This window comes from Sorex fumeus, unplaced genomic scaffold (genome assembly GCF_029834395.1).
Source record: "Sorex fumeus unplaced genomic scaffold, SorFum_2.1 ptg000081l, whole genome shotgun sequence".
Taxonomy (NCBI): Eukaryota; Metazoa; Chordata; class Mammalia; order Eulipotyphla; family Soricidae; genus Sorex; species Sorex fumeus.
In genome coordinates, this window is record NW_026606138.1 from 17023320 (window position 1) to 17044325 (window position 21006).

The 21006-nt window shown below is 37.8% G+C and overlaps 1 protein-coding gene across 5 annotated transcripts in view; it reads left to right on the forward strand.

Moving 5' to 3' along the window:
- Positions 1–21006, forward strand: part of ZNF280D (zinc finger protein 280D) — a 110088-nt gene that overhangs the window by 29199 nt on the left and 59883 nt on the right. For 3 of the 5 annotated variants that reach the window (XM_056130762.1, XM_056130765.1, XM_056130766.1), the window contains exons 1-8: positions 716–761; positions 875–943; positions 4078–4224; positions 8741–8806; positions 8900–9039; positions 13376–13493; positions 17744–17914; positions 18040–18149. In XM_056130762.1, coding sequence (XP_055986737.1) covers positions 916–943; positions 4078–4224; positions 8741–8806; positions 8900–9039; positions 13376–13493; positions 17744–17914; positions 18040–18149 — 780 coding nt within the window. In that variant the 5' untranslated portion in view covers positions 716–761; positions 875–915. Of the gene's footprint in view, positions 1–715; positions 762–874; positions 944–4077; positions 4225–8740; positions 8807–8899; positions 9040–13375; positions 13494–17743; positions 17915–18039; positions 18150–21006 lie in introns of those variants that run through there. The other 2 variants (XM_056130763.1, XM_056130764.1) reach the window with 2 other exon arrangements.

A 21006-nucleotide genomic window follows, 5' to 3' on the forward strand; every position in this document is an offset into this window, starting at 1 on the left:
TGCTGAGTGTCCCAAGAAACTATGCCTGTGTGTGTCCAGAAAACAAATTATTGCTTTGAGGATAGTAATTAAAATTTATTTTGATCATGTTCTAAAATCATTTTTTAGGCCCAAAGAATTGTAGACATATAAACAGTAAACTTCATAAGGTCTGTGACTCATTTATTTTTAACTTAGAACTTGTTGCATTATCTTACATACAGAAAACAATGAGTAATTATTTTGAATGAATTAATCTATTGTGAAATTGAAATGCTTTTTCGTTTTATTGGAAAATCTAGATACAAACTGAAATTTATTTTAGTTTCTTTAAAAAGTAAACAGTAAAAAAAAATTGTTTCCTCTCAAGATAATTGCATTTACTTCTGAAATGTGGAGAATAGGGAATAGTCTAAAAATATGTCACTTAATATCTGAAAATTCAGACTTAACTACAATAATACATTAAGAGGTGATTATTCATTTTTATGAAGTGATGACTTAAAATTGTTCATAATTTAATAATTCAGCCTTCTTCAGGTAATAAATGCTTAATACATATGCAGTTTTACTTAAAAGATAGGTTTATTTGCAAATGAGCCAGTTATATAAAGTATATTGAAATTTATGTATGATTCAAATATCAGACTTAAAAATGGGATTTTTTTTGTAGAAAAATTTAAGTGTGGGCGTAAATTGAAACCCATTCTAATAAGTAGGTGTCTCTGTTTTGCAGGAAGGAAACCTGAGATAAAACTTGCTGCTTTCTCTGGTGTCACCTGGTGAGTATGGAAAACAAAATTGGATTCAGGAATTTTTGAATCCCAAGTTCAATATTTCAGTGTTTGCCATTACTCATAGTGATTCAAAAATTTGACTGATAATCATATGTCAGTACTTAGGTGACAATTTAAAGAAAGTCAACTCTGCAGCTTGATGGGCGACAACTCTTTTCAGCCAAAAAGTAAGTGTTGCTGACACAGCTAATAGTATTGTGGCTTTTGTACTGATAACATTGTTCAGGAAAAAGGGAGAGGTTGGCATCAGATTTTATTCAAGGTGAAGCATGTCATATTGCTAAAGAAACAAATGATCATCTAAGAACAAGTAATGAAGATTGAAAAATGAGTAAGGTAGAAATAAGAGGTTCTGTGTATGCACAGTGATACCTATTATTAGTGGGTGTACATAATTCTATACTGTGTATAGACAAAACATCATTTCTTAAACATGAATATGTCTTCCAAATTCAATTTTTATGTGTATTTCTATTTTTTTACCCCTCAACAATATGTCCTGGATATACCAGCTTTGGTGATATGCTTTGGTATAAGACGACTAGGGGTCAGGGCGATGGCGCAGGTGATACCACCTATGCCTGGCCTGTGAGGGAGCCAGAGTTCTGTCCTGAGCCACACACAGGCAGGCACCCCACACCTGAGCATTACACTGGTGAGCCTGCACACTGACAAGTACTGTTACCAGAAACAAGGAGTAAGAATTTTATCTTCTCTGTCATGACTGGGACTGCCCAGTAGAAAATGGCTCATGTTGGATTCCTTATACAAAACTCTTCTCATGGTTATGGAGGATGGAAGTCCCAGGTGAAGGTGTTGGGAGGGCTGGTTCCTTTGAAGACCAAGAGGGAAGGACCTAATCCAGACCTCTTTCCTGGCATTCTGGATGACCATATGACCCCAGAGTCTTCAGGTGGCCTTCCCACTACATATGTCTGTATCATCCTTATATTAAGGACAGCAGTCAAATTGCATTAGGGTCCATCATTGTAAACGCATTTGTAGTCACCTTCTGAGGTACTGGCAATATGGATTTGAGCACTTAAAATTTGGGGAAACACAGTTCAGCCCAGACTCTGTATCAGCTGGAAAAAGTGAGATTTTCATTATCAATACATAATCAGTGAGCCTCCACAATTTCTAAAAATTAGGCATTATCTGGTTTTCATAGTTTTCTAGTCCATAGATTATTACGTGTATAGTTTCCTAGTCTATAGATTGTTGTGTCCCTTTTATGTATTTAGAGGGTAGAGGAAAATACACTTTAGAAGCCCAGTTTGTCCTTGGACATAAGATATTTGCCCTTTGTTTACTAAACGTTCTTAAACTCTGAAGTTAATTTTTCAATAGCCTCTCAATTCAGTTTTCTACACAGTAGAACTTATCAGTGAAAGATTACATTTTAGTTATCTTGGTTTCTTACAACTCATCCTGGTGTGTTAGGATTCTGGTTGAACTGATTGTTCTCTATGCCAGCTATTTCTTTTGCCATGGGAATTTGTATTACATTGAGTACCCTGATTTCTGAATCTTATTTCTTCTGTTTCTTGATTATCAGAAATGAGTAGATTCTATAGTAGCATTCTGAGAAAAGTGCATGAAGGTAAATTAGTGTGCTGCTGTTGCTCTTAGTTATACTTGATGAAACGCTTGTTATGGAATAATGAAAAAACCTCTATTCTGCTGTGTTCTAACATTTGCTTAATCTTCCATATCAGACCTGTTTCGAGCATCCCCATCCTGATCTGAAGATATTCTTGGGAGTTTCATATTGATATATCTTGGCTTAACTTCTTTCTTGATTATTGTTCTGAGTAGTTAGGCTTTTTAACCAAGATTTACATCCTCCGGTCTAGAAAATTTTCTTGTTTTATTTCTTTGCTAACCTTCCCACTGCCTTTTCTCTGTTTATATGATATAGATGTATTTTTTCGTTTTGTGTATTTTTCCTTTGTTCTACTTATGGAGCTATTTCAGTTTGTGAAAACAAAAATATTTGCCTTTTATATGTTTTTGTTTTGTCTTTGACTTGCTTTTTAAATAACATTCTTATATAGCTAAAGTTGCTATAGATATCTGTGGTAATATTTCACTTGCCCTCTTCATTGATGGCTTTGTTTGTTTTGGAGCCACCGAGTGGTATTCAGTGGCTCCTCTATGCTTGGTGCTCAGGGTTGCTGCTGTGGATGCTCTGAGGAGCACATGCAGTGCCAGGTCCACCGTGGGCCTCCCACACACAGAGCATGCAGTCAGTCCATTGCGCTCTCTCTCTCTCTCTCTCTCTCTGACCTCTTTATTTTCTAAGAATTAATCGTTACCTATTTTGTTGATTTTGGTTGGATGTATTTATTTGCTTAAAATTTTGATTATCCATCTACTTTTGTTCGTTTTGGTGATGCTCAGGGATTGCTCCTAGTTCTCCAACTCAGGAATAACTCCTGGCTGTGCTGGGGGGCCATATGGGATGCCAGGGATCAAACCTGGGTAGGCTGCATGCAAGACAAAATATCCTCCCTACTATACAATCGCTCGGCCCCCTCCCTCCTCCCCCTTTTTTAATAGTCACTAAATGTTTCTCAGAGCTCTGTACTTGGTCACAACTTCTAGATGGTGATATTTGCATATTCATATTACTTATGTGTTTTGGTTTAGTATCTCATCCCTGATTTGTTTTGTGCTAGGCATTTCTGAATCTAATATAGTTGCTCTGGAATATCTCCCTGTTATTTTCATGACCTTTATTCCTAGTTTATTTTATTTACCTATAGAAACATATGCACAAGAAATCTATCTATCTCTCTATCTATCTATCTACATATATATATTTCAGATAATGGTTAGGAGCAGTCCTTTTTGTGGATATAATCATGCTAAGATTATGGTTAAAATTTACTTTGACTGTTTCAAATTGTTGCTGTCTGTAGAGAGCTATTACTGACTATCAGTAAAAGATTACATTTTAGTCATCCTGTTTTCTTAAAACTCATCCTGTTAGGATTCTGGTTCAACTGATTGTGTTAGGATTCTGGTTCAACTGATTGTTCTCTATGCCGGCTATTTCTTTTGTCATGGGAATTTATATTACATTGAGTACCCTGATTTCTGAATCTTGTTTAGAAATAATTTATCTACATTGTAGATTATATCTTAGAACCCTGACTTTCTCACAGTTGCTACCATATACTCAGTACAAATATCAATTCAGAAATTATTTCTCAACTTATTAAATTGTAAACATATACTACAAAAATGTGTTTCTCTTTTTGAAAATCTGGTTTGCATCTCTCCTTTTGAAAATTAGGTAATTCAAAAATGGCAGAACTCTTTATGGAATGTGAAGAAGAAGAGCTAGAACCATGGCAAAAGAAAGTAAAAGAGGTTGAAGATGATGATGATGATGAGCCAATTTTTGTTGGAGAGATAACAAGTTCAAAACCAGCAATTTCAAGTAAGCATTTACTTTTGGTCAACCAAGTATATTAGATTTTTTTTTTCAGTATAGGATCACTGCTATTTATTCAGCCATTGATTAAGCTGATTGAATTGGACATCAACTCCACATTACTTTTTTAAAAATTTTGTTTAAAATTAGAGATCCATGAGATAGACGATTACAAACTGTTCATAATTGGGTTTCAGTCATACAATGATCCAACACCCATCCCTCCACCAGTGTACATTTCTTACTACCAATGTCCCCTATTTCTCTACCACCATCCCCCAACCCCCCAACCCCCATCCTTCTTGCTCTCGCTCCTTTTCCTTTTGTGCATTATGATTTGCAATACAGGTGCCAAGAGAGCATGATGTTTGTTGAGGGCATTTTCTATTTTTATCAGGACAGTAAGGCTGGAATAGCTTTTCAATTGGATGGCAGCTTTGGGCTGTGGATGTGACTGCTGAGGCTTCTGGAAGTATAAGAAGGTGGGGGGAGGTAGCCCATCCTGACCCCCTCCCCTCCCCAAAAAGCCTGGAGATTTCAGTCACAAAATCTGCATACCAGAATTTTAAGCAGATTATGTCTTAGTAAGATCTGTCCTGAGACCGTAGAGTCAGGCCAGGGGTATGGTGGTGATTTTGGATTATGGGAGCAAGCAGCTGCTGGGGGCTCTGATCTCTTTTGAAATTTATTAATGGGTCTGTGAAGCAAGGCCGGTAGTAGAGCTTACATGGTGGTTCTGGAGTTGGTTCATGGGCGTGACTGCCAGTGCTTCCAGGAGTACTGGGAAATGCGGGGGAGGGAGCTCATCCCAACTCGGAGAAAGCCCTGAGATTTTAGTCACAAAACCTGCATACCTGAATTTTCAGCAGATTATATGTTGGTGAGGTCTGTCCTGAGACGAGGGGGGCAGGTATGGTGGCGATTTTGGATTGTGGAAGCAAGCTGCTGCTGAGGGGGTCCGCTTTGGGCACAGGCCAACCCACCCCTCTCCAATTTACCCTGATCTGTTCAGACATGGTAGGTCCAAAATTAGCTGCAGCTTTTGATCTCTTTTGAGATTATCTTGGGGTCTCTGAAATAAGGCCAATAAATGAGCTTGTATAGCTGAGCTGAAGGTGGTTTGTGGTCATGGCTCCCACATACCTAACTTTTGGCCATTTAATTTCTTGGTAAACTTGGTCCCAAGTTGTTGGGGTCTGGCCAAAGGCACAGCGGCAATTTTGGGTTATCAGGAAGCCTAAAGGCACCATCAGGCTGCTGCTGATGCACTAGGCCTACAGGTACAGGTTGACCTCCTTGTGTCACCATACCCCCTAGATATTATTTCTAGTGGGAAAACTTAAAAAATGTTTTATAGGTACTTAATCTCCTTATTCCTCTGTTAAGAAAGTGGAAACGAGAGAATCAGTGGGAGATTAGTAAGAACTGAAAATAAGACAGGGGATGTAATTAGCAACTTGAAGAAATGGGTAAGAGATTGAAATATCCTGTTAAGAAAAGGAGTTAGACAAGATCTGCTGATGGTACTGAAGTCTTTTGATGTTAGAAATTATGATTTTTAGTGAATCCAAGTAGCAAATTTGTTTTTCTTTCCCTCCACTGTATCTGAAAGTAAGAAAAAAGAAGAACTTAGCACACTTGCTTAAAACTATAGAATATACAAAATAACATTTTAAAGCTCAGATTGGACCTTTAAAATATTTAAAATAATATCTTAAAGCTCATATTCAGGCTATTACTGCCTCATTGTAGCATTATTCATACATGTCTACAGGATGTATTGGCAATATATTACAAATTCCTACTTATGTACCAACTGGGGGGGGGATGCATGAAAAAAGGGCACTGGCTACAGCCTCTGTGCTTGAATGATACAGTAACACTGAATTCCTAACAGAACATCTTGTTACCTCTGTAGATTATTATTAGATTTCAATTAGAGTTATTGAATATGCCTTTGTTATATTTAAAAAATAGTTATGAAATACTTCTCATATGTGTATACGTGCGCTATAGAGCCCAGAGGAACACCGCATTCTTGGGCCTTTGCACTGCGCTACTGGACCCAGTTAGCTAAATATTGCCTGGATTGGTCCTGGCGCTCCCTAAGCACTCACTTGGGAGGACCTCCCCTCTACCTGTGGTAAAAAGACTCTGTATTACTTGTCAATGGCTAGTATTAAACTAGAACTAATGGTATTTTGAAATGATTCTCTCAGGATGTACTCAGCTCTGGAGCTACCACGTTCTAGCGCAGGGTATGATTTCTCTTTACTTTATGGGACTCTTTCTAGGTAGAGGGCTTGCCTTGCACATAATGGGCCTGGGTTTGATCCTGGCTCCACGTGGTCCCCTGGGTCCCACAAGGAATGACCCCATATGTGCAGACCTAGGAGTGAGCCCTGAGCATATCCAAATGTAGCTTAAAAATAAAAGAGACTGGCACTCTTCGAATTGTACAAGAACAACTAATGCTGGTACGATATGGGGAGAAAGGAAACATCATTCATTGCTGGTAGGAACACTGACTGGTCCAGCTTTTTTGGGAAAACAATATGGGTATAAAATAATATTCCTCAAAAGTGAGCTTCCCATGGTTCAGCAATACCATTTTGGGAATATACCCTGGGGGCCCAGAAGCACACAGCAGAAATACCACCTTCCTATGTTCATTGCAGCATTATTTACAAATAGCCAGAATCTGGAAACCTGAGTGCCCAAGAACAGATGAATGGATAAAGAAACTATGGTACATTTACACAATGGTATATTACACAGTTGTTAGGGAAAATGAGGTAATGAAATTTGTGTATGAACAAATGGACCTGGAGAGTATCATGCTGAGTGTAATGAGTCAGAAAGAGAGGGACAGATATAGAATGACTGCATTAATTTGTGGTATATAAAAATATATAGTAGAAGACTAATATTCAAGGCCAGGAGAATTGGTCAATGGTTGTAATCTACTACAACTATTTATGGAGCAGTAGGTAAGATAGAGGAGAGACCAGTATAACAACAATAGTTGGAAATGATCATGCTGGATAAGAACTGAGTGTTAAAAGTAGGTAAAGGGATATAACAACAGCCTGTCAGCATCTGTATTGCAAACCATAATGCTGAAAATGAGAGAGAGAGAGAAAGAGAGAGGAGGAAGGTGCCTGCCATAAAGGCAGGTGGAGATAGTGTGGTTCTGGGGGTGTAGAAGGGAAACTAGGGACATTGGTGCTGGGAAATTGCACTGGTGGAGAGATGGGTGTTGGAACATTGTATGACTGAAACCCAATCATGAACAACTTTGTAATGCCCTATGTCACGGTAATTCAATAAAATAAAATAGAAACACACACACACACACACACACACACACACACACACACACACTCAACCCCTAAACAACAAATTTATTATTAAAAGTTAAAAAATAAAAATTCTATCAAATTGGAGTGATCCAAGTAGAATTCTTTTCTGAATTAAGATATGTAATTCTATTATTCTTTTATGTATAAGTTATAAAATATTTTAAGGACTGTGAGTTAAATATATAGAACTCCCAGAAAAAAGGATGAAATTTGTATTTTGCGGATTACTACTACCAGAAATTAATCTAGCAATAGTTTCTTTGACGATACTGAATAATACTTAATCTTATGTTTTCAAGTGAAAATAGTGTATTTAAGCAAACTTTCCGTAAGACTTCAGTTGTTCTTTGGTATAAAGCATTACATTACCACTATCAGAAAACAACTCTACTTTTTGGTGATCCTTTAAAAAAGTTATATTATGAATTGTGGTTATTTACTGTCCCCAGGGAAAATGTGAAAAAAATTTGAGAGCTCCGGGTTCGATTCCTCTGCCCCTCTCGGAGAGCCCGGCAAGCTACTGAGAGTATCTCGTCCACGCGGCAAAGCCTGGCAAGCTACCTGTGATGTATTCAATATGCCAAACACAGTAACAAGTCTCAAAATGGAGCTGTTACTGGGCCCACTCGAGCATATCGATGAACAATGGGAAGACAGTGACAGTTATTTGTATTTTTATCTTTACTGATGAATATTTTTAGGGAAATCCCTACCATTCCAAATTTCAGTTTGATTTTTAAACTAATGTAGAACTTAAGGGAGTTCACATGTGTGCCAGAGTTATGAATTGGATTTTGAGTCACAATTAAGTGGTTGTTTTTCTATAAAGCAACTAAGGTTTAATATTGTTTCTTTTTTTTTCTTTAGAGATAAAGATATATATGTGGGTCTTTTTAATTAGTGATGACTTATATACTCATTTCTTGAATCTTAGCCCTATCCGCTGCCCACCTTCCACTCAAGAATAAAAAAAAAGTTGAAAAGGGCAGATAAAAAAAGCAGGAATCGGTTTAATAGTTTTTTTATTTCTGTTGTCATATAAAGTAAAGTAAGTAAAGGCATATATATTATTGTCATATATATTATTGTCATATATATTATTGTTGTCATATATATTATTCAATTAATTTAAAAATAAATTTAAATATGATTTTTTGTAGATATTTTGAACAGAGTAAATCCCAGCTCATATTCAAGGGGAATAAGGAATGGTGCACTTAGTCGAGGTATAGTATTATTATACTGTTTATTTTTAAATATTTTTATATAATTAATTATATAGAAGTACAGTCATTATATTATATGATTTTAAAATACAGGTATTGCTGCTGCATTCAAGCCTACAAGTCAACACTACATAACTCCAGCATCAAATCCAGTGACAGCCTCCCCAGTCAATTTTCATCCTGAATCTAGATCTTCAGATAGTTCTATTATTGTTCAACCTTTGTCTAAACCTGTAAGTAGTTTGAAACTACATAGCTCAAATATGTATTTTATAGTATCACTTTCATTAATATCCAGTTAAAATTCTGGAATATCAGGGGTAGTTACCTAGGAGGAGGATTATATCAGAATCAGAAAATATCACTATCTAATGATAATTTAATTGATATTCAAAGTAATAACTAGAACTATTTAGTCTGTTCATAAATCAAAAGGTAAAGGTAAAGGCCCTCCCGTTGATCATCGATTTGCTCGAGCGGGCCTAGTAACGTCTCCATTGGAGACTTTGTTGTTACTGTGTTTGGCATATCGAATACGTCACGGGGAGCTTGCCAGTCTCTGCCGTGCGGGCGAGATACTCTTGGTAGCTTGCCGGGCTCTCCGAGAGGGGCGGAGGAATCGAACTCGGGTCGTCCATGTTGGCTGCGTGCAAGGCAAACGCCCTACTGCTGTGCTATTGCTCCAGCCCTTCATAAATCAAGTACACCTAAATTAAATAGATCTAATATTAAATACTGCAGTCAATCAGGAGTTAAATAAATTTAATCAGTAATGAATGAAACATAATAGAAAACATTCCATATTTTAATCTGGAACAGGTATTCTTAGACTTTAATTGGGAAAATTAGTGAGAAGTTATAGTTTATTTTGAAAACCTACCTTTATGTTTTGAACACTGTTAAAAGTTAGTGTACTAGGGGCTGGAGAGATGATAGTACAGTGGATAGGACATTTGCCTTGCACATGGCCAACCTGGGTTTGAACCCTGGCACCCCATATGGTCCCCAGAGGCCTGTCAGGAGTGAGCCCTAAAGCACAGAGCCAGGAGTAATTGCCTTGGTCTGGACTTTCCTTCCAGGTGAGCAGAGTCCATTGTGCATATGGGCACTAGTCTGCACTTTGTTAATCGCAGCACTATTTGCAATAGCCAGAATCTACAAACAACTCAAATACCTGAGAAAAGAGACTTGATAAAGAAAGTATGGTACATCTAAACAGTGGAATTCTACGCAGCTGTTAGGAAAAATGAAGTCATGAAATCTGTCTATAAATGGATGGACATGGAGAATATCATGCTGAGTGAAATGGGTCAGAAAGAGGGACAGATATAGAATGACTACATTCATTTGTGGGATGTAAAAAGAAAATAGTATGAGACTAATATCCAAGGCCAGGGAAAATATGGGCCAGAATGACTGGTCATTGGTTGGAATCTGCCACAACAGAAGGGATCAATATTACAATAATATTTGGAAATGCTCATTTTGGACAGGAATTGAGTGTTGGAAGTAGGTAAAGGGATATACCTGATAACCTTTCAATATCTGTATTGCCGTAGCGATAGCACAGCGGTAGTGCGTTCGCCTTACATGCGGCCAACATGGCCGACCCGAGTTCGATTCCTCCGCCCCTCTCGGAGAGCCCGGCAAGCTACCGAGAGTATTCGATATGCCAGACACAGTAACAACAAAGTCTCCAATGGAGACGTTACTGGGCCCGCTTGAGCAAATCGACGATCAACGGGAGGGCCTTTACCTTTACCTTTATGTATTGCAGATTATAAGGCCCAAAAGTCAGGGAGAAAAGAGGTTGGGAAGGAGAGAGAGACAGAGAGCGAACAGAAAGTGGGTGGGGAGGGAGAGAAACTGGAGGCATTGGTTGTGGGATATGGGCACTGGTGAAGGGATGTTGGAACATTACATGACTGAAACCCAATCATGAACACCTTGGTAATTGTGTTTCTCTCTGATTCAATTAAAAAAAAAAGAATATCTGGGAATGGCCATAAAGATCTCTGAACACCACTTGGGAGTCCTCCCCTCCCCCAATAAAATACACAAATAGAATTAAGCGCACAGAAAAAAATGGTTGTATATATAATGGGCTGGAGTGATAGCACAGCGGGTAGGGTGTTTGCCTTGTATACGGCCAACCCGGGTTTGATTCCTCTGTCCCTCTTGGAGAGCCCAGCAAGTTACCGAGAGTATTCTGCCCACACGGCAGAGCCTGGCAAGTTCCCCATGGCGTATTTGATATGCCAAAAACAGTAACAAGAAGTCTCATAATGGAGACGTTACTGGTGCCCGCTCAAGCAAATCAATGAACAATGGGAGGACAGTGCTACAGTGCAGTGCTATATATAATGTAAATCATAGTAGGTTATATGATACAGCCCAGGTGAATAGCACTATCCCAAGCTTCTTAAACTCTGGGACACATCTCATATGTGATAACCAAATGGGGATGTTGCCAAAAATATTCTGATAACAGTAAAAAGTTTATGATGTACAGTGAGCAAAAATTAATTCAGAATTGAGCACGTAATGATTCTCAGGCTATTTCAGCAGCACTCATCCATTTTGCATTTCTTAATTGATAAGGGGTTGCCAATTGGAAAAATTTAAGAAGCCTTAACGTATGCATTCTAGGTATGTGTAATTGTACACAGTGAAGAATTCATTTGCTATTTATTTCTGAGAACCTGTTCCATCATTAAAAAGCACAAGTGTATTTGATCACTTAAAAAAGGCATTACAGTTTAGTATTGAAGTCATTGATTTTATAGTTGCAGTACTACTATACTCATCCTTTCATAGTTGTTTTACTGACATTTTAGGGAGGTTTTGGGCCACATCCAGCAGTGCTCAAGATTTGGTGTGCTGAGATTGGCCACACACATGCAAGGCAAACATCTTACAATCTCTCTAACCCTCACTTTGACTAACTGCTTTTCAAGTTGATCTTTCCAGTGTGTCTGCTTGTTTCCTCAAAGTCAACAAGGGAGAGAGAATTTTTAAGCGGGATGGTATTGTAGTCTTACGTAAGAAAATCAAATAAACACATAAATAAACATGTATGTCCTATCCTCTCAGAGAATCTGGCAGGCTACCGAGAGTATCCTGCCCACATATATGCCTGACGGAGAACACCTGTAAAAGTGATAAGTGGCTCCATCCCCCTCAGAGAACCCGGCAGAGCCTGGCAAGCTATCCGTGTCGTACTCAATATGTCAGAAGCAGTAACAATGATGGTCCTCATTCCATTGACCCTGAAAGAGCCCCCAATATGCCATCAGGCTACACTAGCATGTGACAGGGACTAATGGAGATGTTACTGGCGCCTGCTCGAGCAAATTGATGAACAACGGGATGACAGTGACAATTTACATTAAAATCAGACCTGTGTATCAATACATTTGATAGGTAATGATTTTGGTGTATAAATTGCTAAATTATATTTGCCATTACATTTTATATTTATATATAAATCTGTATACTTCCTGACATTTGACTCACTCCAAACTTTTCCTCCTCATGAGATCTTTCTGCTGACTTTGAACCACCCTTTTTTCTGTTAGAAAGTTTAAAATTTCCGATGAGCCCTAGGAATATAGACACAAAATAACTGATGGCAGATTGTTCCTGTAAACAAGCTCCAACTTAAACTTTCTTTCTAGCTTTCTAATTCTGTTCCAGGAAGCTTTCATATTTGCTTTCTAAAGATGGTTGCTTGAGCCATCATAGCTTTCTCTGGGTGGTTTGAGAGTGTGGGGGCACATTCTTTCTCTTCCTGACCTTTAAGTTTAGTCAACAATGATGATTCGAAAACTTAGGTCACATGATTTTGTTTGCTGTTGTTTTTTGCTTTGGGAGCCACACCTTATGGTGGTTAGGACCTACTCCTGGCTCTGTGCTCAGGAATTACTCCTGGCAGACACGGGACCAAATGGGATGCCGGGAATCAAACCACATGCAAAGCAAGCGCCCAGCCAGCTGCACTATAGCACTGGCCCATGATTTTGTTTTCCAGCCTTGGTCCACAATGCTGCAGATCAGTTTGAAGTTTGTTTCTCTCCAATAGTTCATATGTAGGACTTTCAGGTATAGGAATCGTCAGATTTGTAGTTGTTATTGGTATATTTCCTATTTTTCTCTTCCCAAAATTTTGTTATGCTCTGTTTGTTCTTTGATGTAAATGCTGTATTTTAAGTAACCCTCTACAATATATAAATTTTGTTGATTGAAAATGGATTAATACTTTTCTTTTACTTTGAAATGGTCAGACTGGAACTTGCCTCCCTATTTCATTTGTTCAGTCTGGAATAAGCTAACTCTATGTAGTAGTTTGCTTTTAGTTGTATTAGATGAAATTTTTCTAGGGACTTGTAGTTATCTTGTGTTTTATTACTTAATAGTACAGGAAACCTCAGGTTTTTTTTCAATATTGGCATATAGTTAAATTTACCATTACAAAAATTTATAATGGTAAAATTTATAATTTATTATTATAACTAATAAATATAGTTGTGTTGAATAAATGTGATATTGTTCTTTGGTATATTTTAACAGGGTTATCTAACAAACCCATCACGAACTATATCTAATAATTCTTCAGAGTTATTGTTTGACTTAACCCAAGACACAGGATTGTCTCATTACCCAGGTGCATCGACACTTCCTATAACAGGTTGGTTTTAGCATGTTTTAAAAATTTTACAATAGGAGCTAGATGAATATATCAAATTATATTTTGAATTCTGTGTCTGTTAAATTTTTCGTATATTGTGAGGTGAAATGTCAGTTACAATCTTGAAGATCTGAGTAAAATTTAGTAATAGAATGTTTTTCTGTTAAGTATGTTACTCAGCTTTGGATGTTTTAACTGGACTGCAGATTTAGATGGAAAATATCTCAAAAATGATTTATGTAAGCTAGAAAATTCTTCTGATACCATAAATATGCTATTAAGAGAAGTATTATTTAGTTTCTCTCGCCACCGTTCAGAATATATGATAACAATTGATTTCTTAATCAGGTCAGTCTTTTTATATTTATATATAATAGAAGATAGAATTATGGGATATTATTTCAAGTTGCTATAACACATTTTCATATAATAAGTACTTGGTACATGCTGATAAAAGGAATAATGATAAAATTTGCTGCTTTAGAGGTTTTTTAAAATTTTTGTGTATTGCAAAGTTTTTCACTAACAAAATAAGTCTTTATGCTGTCAAAGAATTTTGTCTAATTGAAAATAGCTGGTTATTGAAAATTTTGTTTTGGCGGGATTGGGGCCACACCCAGCAGTGCACAGTGACTGATTCTGATTTTGTGCTACTGAGTGACCCCTGTTGTCCCCTAGTGGTGCTCAGGGGGCCACATGCCGTGCCTGTGTTTGAACCAGAATCAGCTGCATACAAGGCAAGCACCTTACCTCCTGCACTGTTTTTCTGGCCCAAGACTTTTTACTTTATATTTTAGTAATTTTGATATATACCTGTGTGTTTGAATACACTAGAGAAGGATATGTATTCAACTTTTGGGGGTAAATTCCCAGGAGTAGAATTGATACATCTCATGGAAGCTCAATTCCTAGCTTTTTGAGGGCTCTCCCTATTGTCTTCCAAAAAGGGTGGAGCAGTTAACATTCCCACCAGCAGTGAATGACATCCCTTTCCCCTTTACATCCCTCCAACACTGGTGGTTATTGTTCTTTGTGAATGGTGCCAGTCTCTGTGGTGTGAGATGATATCTTGTTTTGATTTGCATCTCCCTGATGATTAGTAATGTAGAGCATTTTTTCATATGCCTTTTGACCATTTGTATTCTTTAAGGAAGTTTCTGTACATCTCTTCTCCCTATTTTTTGATAGAATTGGACTTCTTTTCTTTTGAAATTCTACCAATACCTTATATATCTTTGGTATTAAGCCTTTATCAGATGTATGGTAGGTTATTACCTGTTTCTCCCAGTCTGTGGGCTGTTTTTGTATTCTGATCCTCACTTCTTTTAAGGTGAAAAAGCTTCTTAATTTAACATAGTTCCATTTATTTATCTTTGCTTCCTTTTTCCTGATCAGTGGCATTTCACCCTTAATGATACCTACAGTGTCATGGATACCTACAGTGTCATTCTGCCCGTTTTCCCCTATGTACTTTATTTATACAGGTCTGATATTGATGTCTTTATCCATTTTTATTTGACTCATATGCATGACGTTAGAAAGAATTCTGAGTTCATTTTTTTGCATGTAGCTGACCTGTTTTCCAATACCACTTATTGAAGAGGCTTTTCTTGCTCCACTTAATAGATTTTTCTCATTTATCAAAAATTAACCATATACCTAAGATTTTAGGTATAAAATACTTACTTTCAATTCTATTCCATTGATCTAAGGGTCTGTCTATTCCAGTACCATGCTGATTTAATTACTACCACTTTGTAGCACAATCGGGAAAAGTGATGCCTCCCGTCTTTTTCCCAACTATTGTTTTGACTATTAGGCGGAGAGTCAGGGGGTTATTCTTGGCGAGTCATTCATTTCACTGGTTTTAAATTTCATCCCACCATTCCACAAATCTTGTTTGATAGTTCTGTTGTCTTAAGAATGCACCTTTGTATGTGATTTTCTTCGCTGATCTTGCTTTCAGTATTATATATATATGACTTATCATTCTGATTAAGAGATTTCTTGCAGGCTTTTTCAGGGGAAGGGTCCATTTAGCTAGTGCCCTTTGATCCTCTTGAATTTGGGCTCATGTGCTTTTCAACTCTGGAAATTTCTCAGTGATGTTTTCTTTGATAATGCTTTTTCATTGGATTTTCCTTCCTGTGTCTCCCAAGACCCCAGTGGTTTATTTTATACTGTTCCTCTTGAATTCATCCCAAAGTCCTGTTGTCAGCTGTATTTTGAGGCTTCTCCCCCCACCCCCCACCCCATCTTCTGCTGTTGTCTGGAGGCTTTCTGCATCTCATCTTGGAACTCTCTGATTTTGAGGCTGAGTAACAGTCCTCAACTGCTATTACTCTGCTGCTAAGGCCTTCCAGAGAGTTTTAGTTCACCTGTCAAATTCTTTAGTTCCATCATTTCTGCTTGTATTTTTCTCCTTTCCTTTCTTTTCATTCTTTGTTTTTGTTTTGGGGGTACAACAGTGGTGCTCAGGGCTTACTCCTGGATCTTTGTTCAAGGACCACCCCTGGCAGTGCTCAGGGCACCATATGGGATGCCAGGAGTTGAACCTAGGGTGACCATGTGTGAGGCAAGTGTCATACCCACTGTACTATTGTTCTGCCTCCGATTTTTGCTCTCATATTCTTTTGTGTTATATTCACAATTTGCTCCATTGTTTCTTTGAGCTTCTTAAACATTTTCAGTGTTTCTTCTCTAAAGTCCTTATCAAAGATTATATAGCTGGTCACTACTAGTGGGGTCTGTATGGCTGCTAGGCATTTTCACTCACTAAGGAAATGGATTCTGAACCGCATTCTCATTTCATCTGTTGGGGGTCTGTGGGTTTATCGCCAAGAGTCCAACTGCACTTTCTGTATGTGTGGAAGAGGGGAGTATTGTACAGCCACTTGTGTGTCTGTGTACTTCAGGGAGACTCAAAAGGTGCTCCTTTCACTCTAGGGAGAGATTCCCTCTATGGTTGTGACACTTATAGGCATCTGTTAGCTGATGGCGCAGAGAGAAGGAGCTGGGGGGTCATCACACACAACTGGAAGGAGTGTGGGATGATGGCAGGGACTGGCACCTTTTTTTTTCTTTGCAATTTCCATGCACTTTTTTTTTTAATTAGTGAGACACCATGAGGTACAGTTGTAGACTTAAAAATTTTTGTGCTTGGGTTTCAATTATACAATGATCAAATACCCATCCCTCCACCAGTGACTGGCACCATTTTTTGAAGTTACCACATAGCAGCAGCATAGCAGCAGGAGGTTCCCATGCCTGTCCCATGACGTTCACAGACCCAACCCCTCTACTCCCCTATGCCCCATACCATTTTAGACTAGTTATGCTTGAGTTGTTATATACTAGCAGAGGACCAGGAATTTCTTTTTTATATAGCTGAAGAGATAGCACAGCGGGCAGGGCATTTGCCTTGCACACAGCCAACCTGGGTTTGATTCTTCCGTTCCTCTCGGAGAGACCAGCAAGCTATGGAGAGTATCCCGCCCGCACGGCAGAGCTGGGCAAGCTCCTGTGGCATATTTGATATGCCAAAAACAGTAACAAGAAGTCTCACAATGGAGACATTGCTGGTGCCCACTCGAGCAAATCAGTGAACAAAGGAGGACAGTGCTACAGTGTTACAGTGCAGTGCTACTCTCAATTAGTTATTTCTACTTTGTACACAGGTTAAGATGCAAAAGATAACCTCAAGCTTTAAGTAGATCACATATTTGTTAAATGAAAAAAAAATCTGTTTCTTAGACATTTTAAATGGTTAAATTAAAAGCTTTTGAAGGGTTCATGTGAATTTTTATTTAAATACATATATATTTTAGTTTTTTTGGTCTGTGGGTTTTTTGGGTTTTTTTTTTTTTTTTTGGAGGACCTTCTCTCAAGCATTGCTTAGGGAGCTGTGGGACCATGTCCAGGGATATCTGGCTAATCTTCCTGCAGGTCACTGAAGGTGTGAGGACATGGTGCTGCTCAGCCTTGAGGTGCCTGGGACCACCAGCACCATACCCCAGTGATTGGGGACCTTCAAAGCTATATTATGAACAGTGGTGCTAGGAGTGCCATGTTGTCTGGGGATTGAACCCATGTACCCTAACGTGCCCCTGGGTTGCATCAGTTTTATAATATCATTTATATGATACAAATAAACTACATTATTATTAGTTTAGTTCCAATTTAATGTTTATATAATTATAAACACTCTTCTAATATGTTTAAGAAGTATTTTCCAATTTAAATAATTATAGGTATGAGTGAAAGTTCATTTTTGTCAAAACGTCCGTCTACAACTGAAGTCAACAATGGTAATCCAAAAAAATGTAAACCCAGTGAAGCTGTTTCTGAAACAGATTCCTCAGCTATGTTTCCTTCAGTTAAGTCTCCTTTAGTGACAACTCCCCAGGCCATGCCATCAAAAGGTAAGTAAGAAAGATGTTACATAAAAAAGAAGGTATGGTATTTATAAGAAATTATGGTAATTTACATACTATTATTTGTGGTTATAGTGATGAATTATGAGTCATCTATTTTGAATTTATTTTAGGTACAGATACTTCATCAAATCAGTCTAAGAATGGGACCCCTTTTCCAAGAGCTTGTCCAAAGTGTAATATTCATTTCAATCTCTCAGATCCTTTGAAAAATCACATGAAGGTAAAACTTTTACAGAATTTACTTAGCAATAACTTAAAAATCTTTAAATCTATTAATGATTAATTTGTAGAAAATGATTTACAGGTAGACAATAAATTTTGTCATACTGGTATTCTTTGTAAATTGGGTAAAAATTAATATTCTTAATGATTGTTTTTATGTAAGATTTAAGTATATCTTCTGAATAAAATTTAAAAAACTAATCTCATGTTATAATTTATAATTTTATATATATATATATTTTTTTTTTGGATCACATCCGGTGATGCACAGGGGTTATTCCTGGCTCACACACTCAGACTTACTCCTGGCGATGCTCAGGGGACCATATAGGATGCTGGGAATCAAACTTGGGTCAGCCGCATGCAAGGCAAACACCCTACCTGCTGTGCTATCGCTCCAATCCCTATAATTATATTTTAAATTAAGTGAAAATAACATGTTAATCAGTATATTTTACTTATTAGATTATGCCATCCATCACTTATGAAATAGACATTTCAGTGTGAGTTTAATCTTTGTTGTAATCGTTTCTTCGTTTTCGTTTATGTGACTTTTCTAACATATCTGTGTCATATTTCACAGTGAAGTCTGAATTTTATAATTGGGAGGGTTACAAACCTTACAAACAGTGCTTAAGGGTCACCAGCGCCATGCCTGCAATACTTACTCAGACCATTGTTGCTCAGTTTAAGAGTGTTGGGTACCACTTGGGGCCACCCTGGTGGTGTTCAGGTGACCACTGTGTGCTGAAAATTCAGCTAGGGCTTTCATATGCCAGCCATGCACTGAATGAATTACAGAGTTACTCATGATTGAATTTCAGGCATACGGTGTTTAAGTGCCAATCCTGTCACAGTGTCCACTTCCCTGCACCAATTCTCCTCACCCACTTTCTCACCCTTTCACTTCCCTCTCACCCACCTTTGACACTGTGGTCTATAGTATTAGTGTCAGTAGGGTTTCTTGGTCCATTTTAATTTTTAGTATTCAGACATAAATTCCAAATGGTAGAAAATTTTATATCAAATAATTATTTTTACTTAGTTCAGAGTCATAGCACAGTGGTAGGGTGTTTGCCTTGCGCGCAGCCAGCCCAGCCGAGCCGGGTTCGATTCCTCTGCCCCTCTCGGAGAGCCCAGCAAGCTACCAAGAGTATCTCGCCCACACGGCAATACCAGACACAATAACTGTGTCTCAAAATGGAGACGTTACTGGGCCCGCTCAAGCAAAATTGAACAATGGGAGGACAGTGACAGTATTTACTTAGTTCGAAATATAGTACATATACTTGTTTAATTAGGGCATTTAATTGACATAGAAGACTCCTGAAATTGAGTTACAAACAAGGTTTTAGGTTTTTTAGGTCTCCTTTTACAGAGGCAAAAGTACATAAGGATAAGGTATGCACTGTTTTGGAAATGACACATATATTTTGGAATTCAGAATTTTCAAAAATAAGAGAAAAACGTTTTAGAAATACTTTAGAATGCAAAATATATTCTTTTCATTCATGTACAAACTGTGCGTCTTGTCTTTCACTTCCAGCATTGAATGTAAATAAACTCTGATAAATGCACTGTGTTCTTAGATGAGAATTAGCCTGTACTTTTAATTTTCCCATTTATGTTATGTTTTGATGAGACAATCTGACAATGTTTGTATTACATAGTTGATGGTAAAGAAAGTGTCTGATTCTTTATAAACATTTATTATTTGAAAAATACAGTCATGTGATACATTTTTAAATGACTATAGAAGTAAAAACCCTTTCATTTACCCTGTGTCTATTATGATTCTTAATGAAAGTAATTTTATTAGTTACTAATTGTCTTATATTTTCCTTGATTTTTCTTTCTTCACAGAGAGGTAAATACATAGAAGTTCTTCTTTTCTATTTTGAATACAGTTTGTAGCTTATAATTTTTTTTTTCTTTTTGGGTCACACCTGGCGATGCACAGGGGTTATTCCTGGCTCATGCACTCAGGAATTACTCCTGGCGGTGCTCGGGGGACCATATGGGATGCTGGGAATCGAACCCGGGTCAGTCATGTGTAAGACAAATGCCCTACCTGTGCTATCACTCCAGCCCCGTGTAGCTTATAATTTATACTGTTCTAGTGAACAAAGTAGGAACCACCTTCCAAAATAAATCTTTGCTTTCAAAATATAGTACTTTTATATTTAACCAACCAAAACTTTATACAGTATGGAGAATAAATAAAAATATTATGGTATTTTTTATATTCATGTTAAACAATCAAAACGTCATACAAACTTCATACAATACACTTATATACAATTATATAATAGAGTATTATGCAGCATTTAAAAGATGCATTAAAGTATAGGAAGATATGTAAAACATTACTGATATGCTGAATATATGTGAACAACTTATTATCTGTGTTTGTATTATAAAGAAATCTTACATGAACACCAACTCTAGGAAAAGGAAGTGTTTTTTTTTTAATATTTTTATTTTGTGGAGGTCAGCTGCCCAGGATGGGTCCCTTGGGGCAGGTAGGGCTCTCACCCACCCCCCTCTAGGGCACCCCAAGTGAAAACAGCCTGGCACGGAGTCTGGTGGCATGGTTATGGGGGCCTCATTTTATTCTCCATTCTGAGAGAAGGAGGAGTGAGTTCTGGAGGGTGGCCGTAAGCGGAGATTATCTGCCCAGAGACTCAGGCAGGTGCATGTTTGTCAGCTTGCAGATTGTTACAACAAGCCAGCCAACCAAAAACCTGTAAAAGCGATTAGAGGTTGTCCCAAAAGCCTTCGTCCCTCTCCGAGAGCCCAACAAGCTACCTGCCCGCACGGCAGAGTCTGGCAAACTACCTGTGGCATATTCGATA